The sequence below is a fragment of the Sinohyriopsis cumingii genome, unplaced genomic scaffold, assembly GCF_028554795.1.
Source record: "Sinohyriopsis cumingii isolate HCF-2022 unplaced genomic scaffold, ASM2855479v2 utg000622l, whole genome shotgun sequence".
Classification (NCBI taxonomy): Eukaryota; Metazoa; Mollusca; class Bivalvia; order Unionida; family Unionidae; genus Sinohyriopsis; species Sinohyriopsis cumingii.
The window spans coordinates 6,059,981-6,078,808 of NW_028315918.1; the positions used below are offsets into that span (position 1 = coordinate 6,059,981).

Below are 18,828 nucleotides of genomic sequence, written 5' to 3' on the forward strand. Positions count from 1 at the left end.
TGGATTACTGTAACTCAATTCTGTCTGGTTCATCTCAATATCTGCTCCAGAAACTTCAAAAAGTTCAAAACACAGCTGCTCGGTTCATACATAGAGTACCATGATCAGAGCACACCTCTCTGCTGCTCTGTACCCTACACTGGCTACCCATTCGATCCAGAATCAAACACAAAATTTGTTCTCTGTTCTATGTTTCACTGTCAGACTCTAGTCCAACATACCAATCCGACCTCACCCATGTGTACACACCAGCAAGATACTTACGCTCCTCTTCTGACAATCGTATACTCATTATTCCCACTATGAAAACAAAGTCATATGGACAGCGTTCTTTTGCATACCAGGGGCCAGCAATGTGGAATGAATTGCCCACTGAACTTAGACACAAAGACACAGTGATCACATTCAAGAGGGCTCTCAAAACTCACTTATTTGGACTGCAAGAACAAACTTAAAGACCTAATAATATTTCCTACCTGAAATATTCTCAGCATGTTTTTTATTTTTTAATGTTTTTCTAATTTCATGTTGTTTGTTTTTGTAATAATATTATTATGTTTCTTATCTTATAGGTGTTGTCTAATGTTGTAAAGCGCTTAGAGCTTCTAAAGATCAGGCGCTATATAAAGTCCTCATTATTATTACTATTATATATATATATATATATATATATATATATATATATATATATATATATATATGAAAAAACGTTAACCAAAATCACTTATTTCGACTGCAAGAACAAACTTAAGGACCTAATAATGTTTCCTACCTTAAATATTCTCAGCATGTTTTTTAATGTTTTCTAATTTCATGGTGTTTGTTTTTGTAATCATTATATGTTTTTTATCTTATAGGTGTTTGTCTAATGTTGTAAAGCACTTAGAGCTTGTAAAGATTAGGTGCTATACAAAGTTCTCATTATTATTATTATTATTAACCAGATGAGCCCCACCACCCCCTTTTGGATCAGTGTGCTGTCATCAGTACATACAAAATTCTCATTAATGCAAATCTTTGGCTTACAAAAAGATAGAAATATAGGGTAACATAAAAAGCATTAAAGTGCAGCACTTTTTAAGATGATTGTAACAACATGTTTTTTTAAAAAGCTTCAAATAATTTACTTCTTCAACGGATGATGAATGTACTATCTAACCTCTAAAATTCGAAGCATGTTGTTCTTGTAATGTCTGATTTGCATTTCCACTTGATTTTGCATATCCTCCGGACGTGACACAAGACGTTCCAGCACCTCAGCAGGAAGTTCAGGGATTACATCCTCACCCTATAAAATGTATTACAGAAAGTTTGTCAAATTCATAACTTTCAGCTTTAGAATCAAAGAATGCAAAAGCTGATCAAAATTCACTCTGATCTTTATTTTTCTTACTAAGACCTATCATAAATGTGTAATATAAATAATGATATAACATACAAATATATTAATTATTACTCCTCAGTGTTATAATTCCACAGAGGTGCTGCTAGGATTTTATCTTAAGGGGAGGGGGGTCCTCTCCATCCCTTGTCATTCACAAAGGGAAGGGGATACAAGAAAATGGAGGGGGGAGAAGGAAACACTTCAAGATTCATCTCTCTTCCTTCTCTGCTCTGTTAGAACTATATCAAAATAAAAATATTAAAATAAATGGTGCCTATAGTTGTAAAAGGATTAATCTACTGATGGTTTCTGAAGTTAATCTGTTCTATTCACGCAATCATTCATCCTGGCAGCACCTTTGATTCCACTGATCACTGGCTGAAACTCAGTTAAATCATGTTTAACACGCTATATTTTCCAAATGAGAAATCAATTGTCTCACAAGTCTTAATGTTACTATCAAGGTCACATCATACTATCCTCATAAGCCTGCTTCATCATGTCATCATAGATAACAGACATTATCCTGGATTTCTCAGAGTGTTCTGACTACTTCAACCCTCTTCTTTTCTTTAAAAAAAAACAACCGACTGCAATAGCCCCGTAGTTCAAAATGGTGTTGCTCACTCCGAATCTGTCCTTTATATTACTTATTTGATATTTTATCATCATAACAAAACAATTATTGTCCTGTTGTGAAGTGAAATGACTAACCATCCACCCATGGTGTATTTAGCATTATAATCAAGCAAACATGTTAGGTAATATTTACCCAGGTGAACAATTTGTTATATAACCTCAGAACAGGGGCAGTAACTGTAAGATAGAACATTATCTCAAAATTTTGGATTTGTTATTCTTCACATCCATAAGAACAGAAATAATCTTGGTAGCTTCAAGTATTGTGTTTCAATCTGCAGGAATGAGCGTACTTAATTAAGCTGCTTGATGCAGATTTAATAAATGTAGAAAAATTAAAAGCATTTACACTACATGATTTTCATCCCTTTCCCCTTCATCCTTTGCATATGAAAATGGTGCTAATCCCTGCTGTTTCAGTATCTGAAGCAATGCAGAACATGTGTTTTTTTTCAGGCAGCATACTTTCCAGGCTTTTGATATCATACTTCTTGTCTTTTAATACAAAATTCAACCATAACCCTACATCTACTTACTGCTTGAGAAGATTCTTCTTCCTCACCCTCTTCTTCCTCCTCTCCCTCCTCTTCCTCTCCCTCCTTCTCAGGCTAAAACAGATAATAAGGTCATATATTGAATCTCATATGTAAAACATAAAATGTACTGAAAATAAATGTGATTCATATCAATGGCATTTTGCCATCTATTCACAGTAGTTTTCTAACCCTTTAAAACAGACTCTGCTCAACAACAACTATTCATATATGCACACTAACACAACTAGTATGATATTTTATATAGTTTTAAAATACTACAAAATATTTTTTTAATTAGCAGTAATATTATTTAAATGTATAGTTTAAAAATGCAGTAAGCCCATCTCAAAGCAATAACCAGACATAACTATATATGAATGTCCATCACCGATATTAACCAAGTGGCTGTAGAAACACATTATATATATAATGTACCACCTAAAGTTCACTTTTAAGTTAATTACCAAAACACAAAATTGACATTGTAAACAAATAGATGAATAGTAAAACTCAGGACTACATGTAAAATAGAAAATTTTAACCGAAGACTCATTGGTAACACTGACATGAGTTCAAAAGACTGTATTACTCATTATATTTGTGAAAAGGAATGGTTTGAAATATAAATATATATACCCTATTGCAAACTTATTATTAAACCACAAAGGAACTCTGACTTGTATATTAAATCAAATCAAATGTAGAAAAAATAAAATCATTATAATGTTTTTTATATATTTAAAGAAAAACCACTCTCTCCCTCTCCCTAAATCTTTCTTCATGCATATGCCATGCGTAACTGAATTATTTTATATCACTTGACTTCAAATATACCTCCTTGACTGGTTTCTCAGGTTTGTAAATGTCTTCTGTGTACACTTCTCCAGATATTGGGTCTATTTTCTGCCCTGTTCTACGACGCTCCAAATCTTTATCTGGGATCTAAAGTATGCAATAAATTTATTAGCTATGTCATGATATCTTCAGTCTAAAGAATACCAACGAAAATACACAAGTAAACAGTTATTACATCTCACATTACACAGGCATAATGAATGTGTTTACTGAGTACAATATGTTCATGAGCATTGAACCTAACTGACTAGGACTATAATGTAAAGCATAAGATGAACCATTTTCAAAAACATCACTGCCTATAAGACAACCATACTGAAAATCTGGTTGTGCATGAAAACTGCTGACCAGCTAAAACTCTTTGAGGAAATTCAAATTTAATCACTCAGTTAATAAAAACTTGGAATTCTTCCAAACTATCTATTTGGGCCATGACTTTAAGTCATTTTGTTGCCCTGTAGTACTTTTAACAGTCATGACAAAAATGGCTATGGACTGATCTAACTGATTGTTCAGCATTCAATTTATTAATCCTGACATACAGGGCAATAGATTTATCTATCTGGTTGCCCAGCATTACTTTTATTTGTCATAACATTTTGGGCAATGGATTTATCTATTTGGTTGCCCTGCATATGGGACAATTGATTCCTCTTCATTTTACTTAAAAGGCAAAGTACACAAGTGAATTATCAGAATATGTAAGATATAATGCATAAATTTATTAAATGCTGTACAGTGTAAAATCTTGAAATAATATCAATTTTTTTAAAAAATGTAGGATCATTAAAAAAATTTACCCAATGAACAACCCAAATAAAATATTCCATTTTACAAAGAACCAAAGCAGACTGGTCTTTTGTCACCTCATTGTTGATAATGTTTAGAACACCAGTAAAATAAAACCAGTTTCTATCAAAAAGATGTATATTTGTCATGTAGCTTAAATATATCTGCAATTTGACAGCCACTCAATCCAGATTATTAGGCAGATCAAGTTAATTCATTACATGACTATATATCCATCACTCTGAGTTAATATATGTAAAAAAATGTTTTTATTGGTCGATGCTGAAGTTGTCAGTAAGCCTTATTAGTTCAGTCATAAACATGCATAGAAAAACCTAGCAACAGACAGCAACATAGCCATGGCAGTAAATGTGAAATTTGTTTTTAATAGAAATAAATTAAATCAATGCTTGCAAAGTTCTATACAGAGGATAAAAGTTTCCATCCATGGAATGAAAAACAAATGAAACTACTGATAGCATTCTTTTTTTAATAAAAAAAACACTATCTATTTTCTAAACCTAATTTCCTCTCCAAGGGAAGTAAATTTTGTACATAAGGAATTAAAATAGTCTTGGTACCCTGTGTGAACTAGACAAGTATAATGTAAGCCATTACAACTGAATCTGTTTCCATGCAGTGAATAGGTTTCCTATGGATAGAAGTTATCCAGGTTTGAACAGACTAAACTTGAAGACTTTTTAGTAATATACACTAAGCAAAAAATTTTGGTGATGTGTAAAATTTTACATTTGCTACAAAACAAAATTGAGTTTGTACATATTTTGTGCATTCGTAATTTTTATAATTTTATATTAACCTACATGACATCAAAGAGAGTGCCCTAAGATGTAGTTCATATCTAAGGTCAGGAAAATGCATAGATTAGTCTTTTGTTTTTACCTTGAGATTGATAATGAAGTCTGGCTTGAGTTTCCAGTTTTTTATCAGCTCCAGCTGGTCCTTGATAGAGATAGTTGCTTCTGAGAGACATGGGAAGTCATCCAGAACATAACCTGCAAGGAAAATATATGAACCTGAACAACAATCTTTCTCCTTCTTGTTCTGTTCAACTTATAATCAAAAATTATATACAACCATTTCCTTTCAAAACTTGTCATTAAGTTTTGTAAAGTAACATAATTTGAGTGCAATCCTTCCCCTAATTTACTCCATTTCTACAGTCACTTGTTGTCAAAGGACATGATGGAGCTGTGAGTGGGCAGCTTTTTAATTTTCATGGAGCAGTTTTATTGCACAACTAAAGTTATTAGCAGGGATTTGGTTTGCCATTTACATGTCAATAACAACAGTATGTCTGAAATGTTGCACATGCTTGGCAGACATTTAAAATTTAGACCAGTCCAACACAACAATTTGCTTGTCCAATGCATCAAGGTGTAAAAATTGTTGACCACTGAGATACATTAACTTACATGTCATATCAGGATAATATGAAAGACAATCTTAAAAATTCTTTAAAGACTAATTCATACCAGTCCTGCCATATTCCCAAACAGTGTTGGTTTTTTTTTTGTCAACTCAGAAAAGTTTGTTTTGGGGTCCCAAGTGGGGTCAGCGGGCATGACATAGAAATGTGATGTCATCCAATTCAGAATAAGCTATCTTTCCATATTAGCATGTTAAATATTACTGAAAACTCAAATTTGACAAAAAAGAAAATAACACATTTTGTAAGCATTTAAAATACTTATAAACCAAAACTAGTTAACAGACTTAGCACTGCCCAGTATTATCACGCTACACATGCATACTCACATAAACACCCATAAAAACATTAAATAAATAAAAAAATATATCAAGTTTCTGTCTTCAAATTCATTTGACAGTGGGATGTTTTCTTAATTTGACACAATTTTTGCTGCTCTCAATAGTTCAGTTGGTGGAGGGGTTGAGGGCAATGCTGATGTCATTTGTGTTCATCTTTGTGCTCTTTGAGACAAGATGGTACCACTGTCCAAACTTCCCCAAAGATCATTAATGTTCTCAGCATGTCATACATCTGAATGATTAATGCTGATATGGTGTTTTGGCAGTGTTCAAAACTAAAATGCTACCTTTGCTGCTGCACAATACGAATTCAGAATGAAATGAAATGTAGTTTTCACTGGGCTCTTCCTTCACTAAATAACAGCTGCATTTCAAACCTTTGTCTTAAAAAATTAATCAGATTTGCACTGAAATAATCATATTTTGTATTTTATACATGGAGCAAAATCTGACTTCAAAGAAATGCTGCTGACCATGTACATGCTAAGAATCTTTGTTAATGATGGCTTAAAGATTCTCATTCAAGAATGTATATGCATTAAATATTGTTCTTCAACATGCATCTCTATGACTTACCTAACCTAAAATGAATTAATCTGTTCCACTTGGTGTATTTTACCTATGCAAATTAGCCTAATGGACTCTCCCACAGCAGTGTTCAAAGGACTTATCTTTTAACTGCCTCTATGATAATCAGCTGTATAAACTAACCCTAGAACAGTTTTACAATTTTATTTTAAAAATGAGAAACCAAGATGATGAAAAAATATTTTAAGCTAGTTACAAACTTTTTATCATTTTGGGATGCACTGTTATGCATGACTTACCATGGTGTGCAGCTTCTGGTGAGTTTACTTTATCCTCCAACATTTTGATGACCATGTCTTCAGGAATAGCCTCGCCTTTCATCAGGATCTCTGTGCACTTCTGACCAAACTCCAAGTTCATTTCAATTGTTTGCTGCAGCAATTCCGTGGCTGAAAAAATACAAAAAACAGATGGCTATATTAAACAACTTAGAGCTAATTATCATTTAAGAATGAAGATTCAAAAGTTTCCTTTGTATGACTTTTTAAAAGCTAGTATCATATGAAGTGCACACAATGTCACAGTCATTAAATCAAGATGAAATGCAACTTAAGTCTCAAAGGTATATCTCTGCCTCATTATAATGTGGAACTTGGTATCCATAAACTAACAGCAGTCTGACCCCAACCATGGTATAGTGTGAATAACTGAAAATTTGAAGAATGTTTGTGCTTCTGTGGTGGGGTGGTGGTGGGAATGGGGCTTAAACAAAATGTCAATCATGTGTATACAAATTAAATATATTTATTTATGTTTTTGGATAAATTTTAGTCATGGGGTCATAAGTGTTACTATGTTGAATTATGAATGTCATTATAATGAAGAGATTATAACAAAGTCAAACTTTATATTGTAAAGACTAAGTATATATATACCGTAAGACTACAATTTAGAAGGATTTACTATTTTTGGTTATGTTTCACATTTCTGAAGTATTTTCTCATTTTATTTATTCCAGATGAGAAAGTACTTCCACTGTAAAATTATTTCTGCTACTCCATCCACCCAATATTTTACTGAAGTTAAACTGGCAGAGAAACAAAGATTCAAATTAAGACTGAAGTTACCTTAAACTGAAAATTTCTGGATCATTTTATGTTAAAAATTACTAAAAAAAAACATTCAGAACTGTGATTTAAAGGCCACATGCCCAACACTATTGTAAACCAAGTATGTTGTAAAATAACCAACCATATGCTGTTTGGAATTAAAAGTCTGAATTTATGAGCAGGCACTAAGCAAAGTTGCATTTGTTCCAATGAAATAATACTGTATTAATGTAATTATTCCATAATTCCATACCTATGGACAAATCATTAGCTAATCCAATCATGCACTTTTCACATAACTGCAGTCAAGAAGGAATTAAATATTTTTTCTTCTATTCCAAAGCTATACTTGTCCAGTAATGTGGGTTTCTCCTTTTGTGTTTTTGTGTAATTCTACTGAACCACATATCTTCAGAAGAACTGTTATGACTGTGATTAGGTACATAAAATTATTATGGCTGTGATTAGGTGCCTGAGACTGTTATGCCTGTGATTGGGTGCATGATAATTTTTATGGCTGTGATTAGGTGCATGAGACTGTTATGCCTGTGATTGGGTGCATGATAATTTTTATGGCTGTGATTAGGTGCATGAGACTGTTATGCCTGTGATTGGGTGCATGAGACTGTTATGCCTGTAATTAGGTGCATGAGATTGTTATGCATAAGGTTGGGTGCATGAGATTGTTATGCTTTTGATTAGGTGCAAGATATTATTATGGCTGTGATTAGGTGCATGATAATTGTTATGGCTATGATTAGGTGCCTGAGACTGTTATGCCTGTGATTGGGTGCATGAGACTGTTATACCTGTAATTAGGTGCATGAGATTGTTATGCCTAAGGTTGGGTGCATGAGATTGTTATGCTTGTGATTGGGTGCAAGATATTATTATGGCTGTGATTAGGTGCATGATAATTGTTATGGCTATGATTAGGTGCCTGAGACTGTTATGCCTGTGACTGGGTGCATGAGACTGTTATACCTGTAATTAGGTGCATGAGATTGTTATGCCTAAGGTTGGGTGCATGAGATTGTTATGCTTGTGATTAGGTGCAAGATATTATTATGGCTATGATTAGGTGCATGATAATTGTTATGGCTATGATTAGGTGCCTGAGACTGTTATGCCTGTGATTGGGTGCATGAGAATTGTTATGGCTGTGATTAGGTGCATGAGACTGTTATGCTTGTGATTGGGTGCATGAGACTGTTATGCCTGTAATTAGGTGCATGAGATTGTTATGCCTAAGGTTGGGTGCATGAGATTATTATGCCTGTGATTAGGTGCATAAGAATTGTTATGCCTAAGGTTGGGTGCATGAGATTGCTATACTGCTGATTAGGTGCATGAGATTGTTATGCATGCGATTAGGTGCATGAGACTGTTATGCATGTGATTAGGGGCATGTGCTTGTTATGACTGTGATTAGGTGCATGAGATTGTTATGTCTGTGATTAGGTACATGATATTGTTATGCCTATGATTAGGTGTATGAGATTGTTATGCCTGTAATTGGCTGCATGAGATTCATATGGCTGTGATTAGGTGCATGAGATTGTTATGTCTTTGATTGGGTGCATGAGAGTATTATGCCTGTGATTAGGTGCATGAGATTGTTATGCCTGTAATTGGGTGCATGAGATTCATATGGCTGTGATTAGGTGCATGAGATTGTTATGTCTTTGATTGGGTGCATGAGATTGTTATGCCTGTGATTGGGTGCATGAGATTGTTATGTCTGTGATTGGGTGTGTGAGATTGTTATGTCTGTGATTGGGTGCATGAGATTGTTATGCCTGTGATTGGGTGCATGAGATTATTATGGCTTTGATTGGGTGCATGATATTGTTATGCCTGTGATTAGGTGCATGAGATTGTTATGCCTGTAATTGGGTGCATGAGATTGATATGGCTTTGATTAGGTGCATGAGATTATTATGGCTTTGATTAGGTGCATGAGATTGTTATGCCTAAGGTTGGGTGCATGAGATTGTTATGCCTGTGATTAGGTGCATGAGATTGTTATGCCTGTGATTGGGTGCATGAGATTGTTATGCCTGCGATTAGTGCATGAGATTATTATGCCTGTGATTAGGTGCATGCGATTGTTCCTGAGGCTGGGTACATGAGATTGCTATGCCGGTGATTAGGTGCATGAGATTGTTATGCCTGTGATTAGGTGCATGAGATTGTTATGCCTGTGATTTGGTGCATGAGACTGCTATGCCTGTGATTAGGTCATAAACATTGTATGATATGTTGCATTAACATAAACTGAAGCTATGCTCCCTTTGAAAATACATGTACCACATGTGTAAGAATGAACATTTGAACATACGATTTATAATTTCACATTTCCATTCCAAGGCCAGTCTGCGAGCAAGGGTTGTCTTTCCTGCTCCTGGTTTCCCAATTATGATGAAACATGTTGGTTTAGAATGAAGATATCTCAACTCAGTCTGAAAAATAAATATTACACCACAAAAATCATTAACTAATCATATATTACATGTTCCTCTTTTACAAAACCAAAGTAAACAAATGTTATTGCATAGCCTAAGCACAACATAAATTTACAGAATACATATTTATGTCGCAAATTGATCTTTTGCTGTTTCTGACCTTCAGAGCAGAGTGTAAATATGGCTTCCACCATGTAGGGGCATAATAGTTACTTGGATAGCTGGCCAAGTTACAGTGCATAATATCAAGCTTAACTGATTACAGATATTCCTGACCACTACAGAAGTCTGTTTAACACATGTAAAACAAAGTTATAAATATCTTGTCTAATGGCTTTTTAAATTTCATTATTTATTTAACAGCAAATGTCCTGCATTCAAATGCAATTATAGTTTGCTTGCTTGGCCATACAATACAGTATATGCATATTATATACATTATATCTTTGACATACACTAGTTGTATACATTTTTCAATAAAATGAAACTTGGCAAGCAATATCTTCTTGCAATGAAAATTTATATTTTTCATGGTATTAGTGTGTGTGTGTGTGTGAGCGTGGGACTAATGACAAAATAAAAAGATTTTCATATAGCAAGAAAATAAAGGTTTTGCTTCATTTTATCTCTCTTGTCTGATTTTCGCACCCCATTTCTTCACTGTGAAAGGGCATGATACATACATATACACCTATAAATATACATGTTCCAATACTGACAAACCAGGGATCGTCCTGGGCTTCGCCAATGTCGCAAATTGAGATTTTTTTTCCTTATTGGCGACAAAAATATCCCATCTGGCGATTTTTTTGGCGACAGACTTTTTGGTTATTTAATTTGTACATACAATCATAGATTTGGACTGGATAAATTAAAAGGGAGAACGAAAGGAAGCCACAAACCTGACTAAGCAATGCATTGGAATCAATCTGTTACACAAACAATCCTTTGTTCGTATTGACAACCCCATCTTTACAGTGCATTGTTACATCATAATCTGCTTATGCCGACATCTGGGCTGAGTATGCTGTGATACAGTCAATCATGCTACCGAACTATACCTACAACTGACCGACTTCTGAAGATGCGAATAGAACAGATACAATTAATTGAATGGCTAAATCTTCTGTTGGTTTTTTTTTTTTTTTTTTTTTTTTGTTACATATACCAGTACAATAGTTTTGCTGAACCTTCATAGAAAACTGATAACCTTTGAAGTACCGACTACTGTGTATAAATACAAAGCAAATGGAAAAATCTCAATCACAATTATGTCTGTCGCCAGTGCAGCATTTTACTCATTGATCTTTTCCTTTTGCCATCAATCCGTGTTACAGCTGCTGAGACTTAAACTCCGAAACAAGAAATAGCACAAAACAAAAACAACAACCAGTTTTGCATAATTAATAATAATTATTTATTTCTCAAAATACAAGAGTGAAAGAATCTCTAAATTGGGTGTGAATTTATGCTTATATATACGGTCCAATATTGCCAGGTGTTGATTCGTGTAAGTTTCATTCGTGGGAATGTAGATCCTATTTTGTTTGTCGAGAAAATTTATACAGCATTCAGTGATCATTCTTGGGATTTAGGAAGCAATTCACTACAAGCTTTGTTAAGCTAGCCATAAGGGGGGGGGGGGCTGCTGATAGACTACTGGTGTCACCTGTCAGTGCTGTGGACTGTGAACGTGGATTCAGTAAGATGAACCTCATAAAAACTGACATCAGAAATAAACTCTGCATCTCATCTCTCGAGAATTTCATGAGAATCAGCATGTACAGATGTGAAAAATTAGACTTTGAAACTGCATTCAACAAGTGGGCAGCCCTAAAATTGCGACGGATCTTCAAGTAACACTTTGTAACATTTTGTTAATGCTTGTTGTAATTAAAGAATTAAGTAACCCATCTTTTGTAATTTTCATTGCCTGTTACATTAATAGACTAAATTAACACTTGGAAAAATGTACACTACTTGTTCTGGCGACACTTTTTGAAAATTGGCGACAAAATATTGAGGTTGGCGATTTTTTTGGCGACAGCTTTTTAAAATCCAGGACCATCCCTGCAAACCCTAGCTGGGGACCTAGACAATTCATGTGTAACTAATCATATGTTCGTAAGATAAAATAAAAATAAAAAGACACAAAAAGTAACAGAAAGACAGACAGATTGAGAGAGAAAGAGACAGGAAAAGAGAGTGAGAGACAGGGAGATCAAGAGAGAAAGACTGACCACGTGATGACAAAATCAGAAATGTTTCAATGTTTTATTACATATTTAGGATTGGGACTAGGCAATATGCCTTGGTTACAATTACTGAAACCTTGTACATATCAATATGACAAGACTGCTACTGCTGATATTATGCAATCAAAGAAAGATTTGTTCAGTGTGCAAAGGCAAAGAGATATACCTCAAATTTAGTTAAAAACATGAAAACTGAACTTGACTTAGGTTTTCTTAATATACAATCTCATATCAAAATTTGGTTTAGATCTATGAATTCTTTCCAAATATTACTTAACAAAAACTTTACTCCTTGTCAATGAATGAAAGAATGTGACTAGACAGAAAATGGGGTTACATGATGGATGGGTAATGTGACTAGACAGAAAATGGGGTTACATGATGGATGGGTAATGTGACTAGACAGAAAATGGGGTTACATGATGAATGTGTAACGTGACTAGACAGAAAATGGGGTTACATGATGAATGTGTAACGTGACTAGACAGAAAATGGGGTTACATGATGAATGTGTAACGTGACTAGACAGAAAATGGGGTTACATGATGAATGTGTAACGTGACTAGACAGAAAATGGGGTTACATGATGAATGTGTAACGTGACTAGACAGAAAATGGGGTTACATGATGAATGTGTAACACTATATGCCTGCTTCAGTGAATATATTTGGACAAAGGCTACTACCTCTTCCTCATTGTATGGGTCATAATCGACTTTTCTGAGGAGTGCCTCGACTTCCGATGAATAATGTGATGCATCTGAAAGACTGACAGCTTCCATGGAGATTGTTTGTGGAATGTTTCCTTCCTGATAACCTGTGATGCTACTGTCAGGAAAGCTCATCTGAGTAGTTTCTGCTTGAATCTCCCTTCCACCTATTTCATGTGGCTGAAAAGAATAACAAATAAATAGGAGGTAAAAACAGAATGAATGCAGTATGATTTTTTTCAACCTTTATTGATGATTCTTGGTGGATAATATGGATGGCTATGGAGAGTTATCACAGACAAATATTTAAACATATACCACATTTTTCTATGTGAAAAACTACATTAGTAATATACACTCTTGGGAAGTCTGCTTATATTTGGAATGGTACATTAGCAATATACACTCTTGGGAAGTCTGCCTATATGTGGAATGGTACAATAGCAATATACACTCTTGGGAAGTCTGCCTATATGTGGAATGGTACATTACATTAGCAATATACACTCTTGGGTCTGCCTATATGTGGAATGGTACATTAGCAATATATACACTTGAGAAGTCTGCCTATATGTGGAATGGTACATTAGCAATATACACTCTTGGGAAGTCTGCCTATATGTGGAATGATACATTAGCAATATACACTCTTGGAAAGTCTGCCTATATGTGGAATGGTACATTAGCAATAAACATTCTTGAGAAGTCTGCCTATATTTGAAATGGTACATTAGCAATATACACTCTAGGAAGTTTGCCTATATATGGAATGCTACACTAGGAATGTACACTTTTGGGAAGTCTGCCTATATGTGGAATGCTACACTAGGAATATATATTGCCTTTTAATGGAGACTGATGTACACGAGATACCAGATGACATGTCTGATAGACAAATAAACTACATGTAATTCAAGGTATATTAAAACATGGTTTGTTTTGACTCGAGACCAGTAAGAAAAGCACCATCCATTTTGGTTTATAAGATAAATCGAACAGAACATATCCAGATCTGCCAGCACATAATGCAGATCCAGTTTGTGCAGCTTGTTAGGAGTAATCAGTAGAATAAACAACGTAGACCCCAATCTGCAGGTGCATTATGCTAATGCAGATTAGGATCTTATGTTGTTGCAGTTCGACTCAGCATATGAGTGAGTAAATATGAGAGCATATTAATTTAGGACTACTGCACTATACCAGTCCTTAATGCAGACACTGGGAAGCATATATTCAGAATGTTCCTTTCTATCTTCATATTAATTCTTAAGATGTTATGATTCTTAAACTATTAAGAACAAATGTTAAAATATTCAGTGTTCCATCTAAGTACCATTCAAATTTTAGTAGCAACTGGGTGACCTGCTTGAAAATATTAGGTCACCAATACCTACTTTTATGTCACCTAGCCCAAATTGAGTAACCTATTTGAAAATTTTAGTGGTCATTTCAAATTTTAGTTCACCAAGCCCTAATAATTTGGCTACCTTAGACAATGGAAGCTGAAATCATCTGAGTGGGAAATTAAATGTATTAGATGACAAATTTACAATCTTGTTGAAGGAAAATTAAACGTAATTTTAACAAGTACAAAGATATTTATAAACGATATATATCTAGCTCTTTCTGCCTCAACCTCAGGCCAGCCATTACAATTCTCTATTTAGAGTTTTCTTACACATCTCTATGCATATTGTCTAGCTTAAATTCACTGATAAAGGGCTCTGACCTTAATGTTCTCCCGATGATAGTTTATATCAATAAAGCCTTAAACATATATTTGCATTAAGGAAACCTGATTCACAGCAATTTTATTTATAAAAATTTTTTATGTACTTGTATCCATGACCACATTTTTATGGATTTGTACAATTAGCTGATGTTGACTACATGAGTCTTGTATTAGGCTGGTCACTTAAAATCTGTGACCCAGACAAGTGACATGTAAAAATGGGAACTGGCAGTCTTACAATTGAAATAGCATTATGCTGTGACTTAACTGCATCTGCCCAATGTTGTTAGTGACAAAATCATTGTACATCCAAGTAATTACCAAGTGCTGATATCATTTTCTAGTTGTCACATCATGGTTCCAAAGGTTGCCATAAGATAACTAAGCAGCAGTTTTCACTTACCAATTCCAAATTTCTAATCATAAATGTAGCTATTGCAGTTGGAACAAAGATATGAGAAACAACCCCATAATTTACAAAAACATTCTGAATTACTGGTATGGGGACGACAATAAGAATAAACTACAAGCTAAACTATATGTATCAAATATCATTATAGTTTGGATCTGACCCCTTCTAAATGATACTTAACCTTCAATTCTGAAAAGTAACTAAATGGCACAAATACAATCAAGACAAAAATATTTCATCCATTCATACCAGTTTTAATCCATACATTTCATGACCCTGCAAAGTTTTGCAATTTGGATAAATCTAAATTCAAACATGCTCTCTGATTAGAAGGGAAGCCTAATGCATCCAAATGAGGTACACAGGCATGATGAGAACATTAATCAGTGTCAAAAAACAGAGCAAGTACATATGTGCTACATACAACATGCATTATTTTCACAACAGCTAGAATTAAAATAAAAGAGACACAAAACCTCATTGACAGAATTTTCTAAACCATAATAATGTTCATTTCTAAAATTTTAAAATATTTTTAACAATAAAAAATTTCACAATAATGCTGTCTGATTAGAAGTATATTTGGGTACAATTTAAGATCTCAGCAATTTGCCTAACAAAAGTTCTAGGGTAAAGCCACTGTTATTCATGCTTGGGGCTGATAAAAAAATTTCATCTACTTGTACAAGACTAGTGGTTACAGAAAATTTACTTGTACCTACCTACCTTTTCAAGTGTCCAAAACTTTCATAAATTGGTGCTTATTCAATGAGATATATGCACTGTAATCCATTGCAAGAAAGAGAAAAGGAACAAAGTGCAACATGTTTTGTTTTTTTTAAATGGCAAGGAATTTACTGGAATTCAGACTGTCACAAACTAATTCTTTTGAGACTTGATCAAATGACAGAACAAAAGAATTATGATCGATGTCTGTGCTTGTAATTAACAAAAAATTAAACACTAAGAGCTGTCAATTTTAAACAACAATTATTCATGTTTAGTTGGAAAATTTCCTTGTTTTTAGGGGAGTGTCAGCAACTCTGACTTCAGGGATTTTCTGCACATGCTGTACATGTATGTACTCTGCTGCACAATCTTACCAGTTTAAGATTTCTTTTGAAATAACGGCAAAACATTTTTTCTTCTTCAAAGTTGTAATTGTATAAATTTTTGCAGCTTAAAATATAAATACAGATTACTCCATAATTACATAATTGCCTCGATTCCAATTAAATATTGAATGTGGAAACATCCTCTATATAATCAATTAAATATTTCAAAATTATTATACTGTTCTCTCATTTAATCTGTCTGTAATGGAAACTGACTCTAATGTTAGGTATTTGCCTTCTATTAATTTAACTACATTGACTCACTAGATATAAATGTGATTTGCTTGTTAGTATATGTGGCATGCAAATACAATATAACAAATCCATTTAAAACACTGTTAATTAATAATCATCAACTGATTTGTTTTAAGAGTTCTGATTGCCTGATAATTCAGTTACTTAGTCTAATATCCATTCAAAGGAATGGAATGTTCACATGTGATAGTTACCAATGAAAACTGTAGTATCACTGGATATCAATGAATAAGTGAAGTCTGGCCAATCCAAGCATTCAGTATGTCCTGGGGGCATGAATGGCCAGATAAAAATAAATAAATTATTAAGCCATGAAAATTAGTACTTGGTAAACTTGTTTTTGAACAGAAAATAAGCATATATCCTGGGCTAGCATCTTTGAAAATTAAAAGTTAATGAATGTCAACCTATGCATTTTATCAGTCCTGATACTGAATAATTGTGGAATATTTTGCAACTAAAATGAAAAGAATTAAACCAAGATCATACCTACTGGATATTTTTCACGTTCAGATAAATTTTTAAAAGCACTTTCATCTCCATTATATTTTAACTGTATTCACTGTAGCAGTTGTATCCCACATGTTCTAATGTGTAACATATCTACTTTTGTTTCAGTCCTCATCCTGCCAATGACCTCAATAAGCAAAGTAGGCAGTTCCGTCTCCTAAAACTAACATGGCATCAACATTGTATTCAACGATGACGTTGACACACTTCCAAACTGCAAACTTTTGTGCAAACAGAGTAAGGAATAGTTTGAAATTTGCAAGGTATAATAGGATTAAATAACTCAGAGCCAGACTGTATTTGTTCTGAGTAATAATGTTCAGATAAAGATGGCTGGATACGATTTAGAATAGATCTGATCTTGGCAATAAAATCCACTGATCATCTTCGTAAATCGTTTTGCAGAATGGAATTATTGTATGGATAACATCTTTTATATTTACAAATACTAAAACTTTATTAAAACTTAAGGTTCCTGCAATTCATATAAAAACTGGAACTGTGGTTTCCGCTATAAAGAAAAAAATTCAAGACAGAAAGAAACGCAGTTACACATCGACATTGTGATGTTACAACACAGACAAGTTAAATAATATACATTACAAAATGATATTCTCAGTAGAATGTGCACAACTCTTCTACATTTGCATCAATTTAAAACTATACTGAACATTTCTATCACATAATTAATCAATACAAGTGGTTTTTAAGACCGAAATCCTGGTCAAATTACATAAAAGTTTTTTCTTCAACTCACCGACTCCGCTGAGTCCGCCATTTTTGTTTCGTCGTCAAGGTCTCAGTAACATCCGGTAAGTTATAATAATATACATCACCTCAACTCCGGAATTCAACTGATACTAAATAAATACGGCACTTTGTTCATGTATACAATAACATAGGCACTGCCCACAGTGGCATACCTATGTGTACCTGGTGAATGTTTAAAGAAATGTCAAAGCGACATCAACATCATGCTTCTCACGTGCACTCAGTATTACTGTTCAGAAAGAAAGATTATTACGCCATTACAAGTAATAAAATTAAAAAGAACCCAGTAGGAAGAAAGTAGTGGTAGAAAATTAATAAATTAAATAGCATGTCTATATTTCGTTTTCCTGTAACCACCAGCTGATAAAATGATGCCATCTTTACGGTAGTTTTGTACCTGTGTGTCTTTGACTGATATATATATATATATATATATATATATATATATATATATATATATATATATATATATATATATATATATATATATATATATATATATATATATATATATATATATATATATATATATATATATATATATATATATATATATATCAGCTCAATTTGCAAATATCTCTTTCAGTTGATGCCACTAAAACGCTTGTGTGTTCATTAGTACTTTCAAGACTGGACTATTGTGACTCAATTCTGTCTGGTTCATCTCAATATTTGCTCCAGAAACTTCAAAAAGTTCAAAACACAGCTATCCATTCGATCCAGAATCAAACACAAAATTTGTTCTCTGTGCTACATTTCACTGTCGGACTCTAGTCCAACATACCTATCCGACCTCGCCCATGTGTACACACCAGCAAGATACTTACGTCCCTCTTCTGACAATCGTATGCTCATTATTCCCACTATGAAAACAAAGTCATTTGGACAGCGTTCTATTGCATACCAGGGCCCAACAAGAACTGCAAGAACAAACTTAAAGACCTAATAATGTTTCCTACCTTAAATATGCTCA

The 18,828-nt window shown here is 33.7% G+C and overlaps 1 protein-coding gene across 15 annotated transcripts in view; it reads right to left on the reverse strand.

The window, feature by feature from the left end:
- Positions 1-17,937, reverse strand: part of LOC149773729 (adenylate kinase 9-like) — a 117,598-nt gene extending 99,661 nt beyond the window's left edge. For all 15 annotated transcript variants that reach the window (XM_089946212.1, XM_089946211.1, XM_089946198.1 and 12 more), the window contains exons 1-8: positions 17,842-17,937; positions 13,037-13,240; positions 9,973-10,093; positions 6,822-6,971; positions 5,107-5,219; positions 3,394-3,501; positions 2,560-2,631; positions 1,160-1,288 (exon numbers count right to left, since the gene is read on the reverse strand). In XM_089946212.1, the coding sequence (XP_089802338.1) occupies positions 1,160-1,288; positions 2,560-2,631; positions 3,394-3,501; positions 5,107-5,219; positions 6,822-6,971; positions 9,973-10,093; positions 13,037-13,240; positions 17,842-17,862 (918 nt within the window). In that variant the 5' untranslated portion in view covers positions 17,863-17,937. The remainder of the gene's footprint in view (positions 1-1,159; positions 1,289-2,559; positions 2,632-3,393; positions 3,502-5,106; positions 5,220-6,821; positions 6,972-9,972; positions 10,094-13,036; positions 13,241-17,841) is intronic.
- Positions 17,938-18,828: the final 891 nt, after the last annotated feature.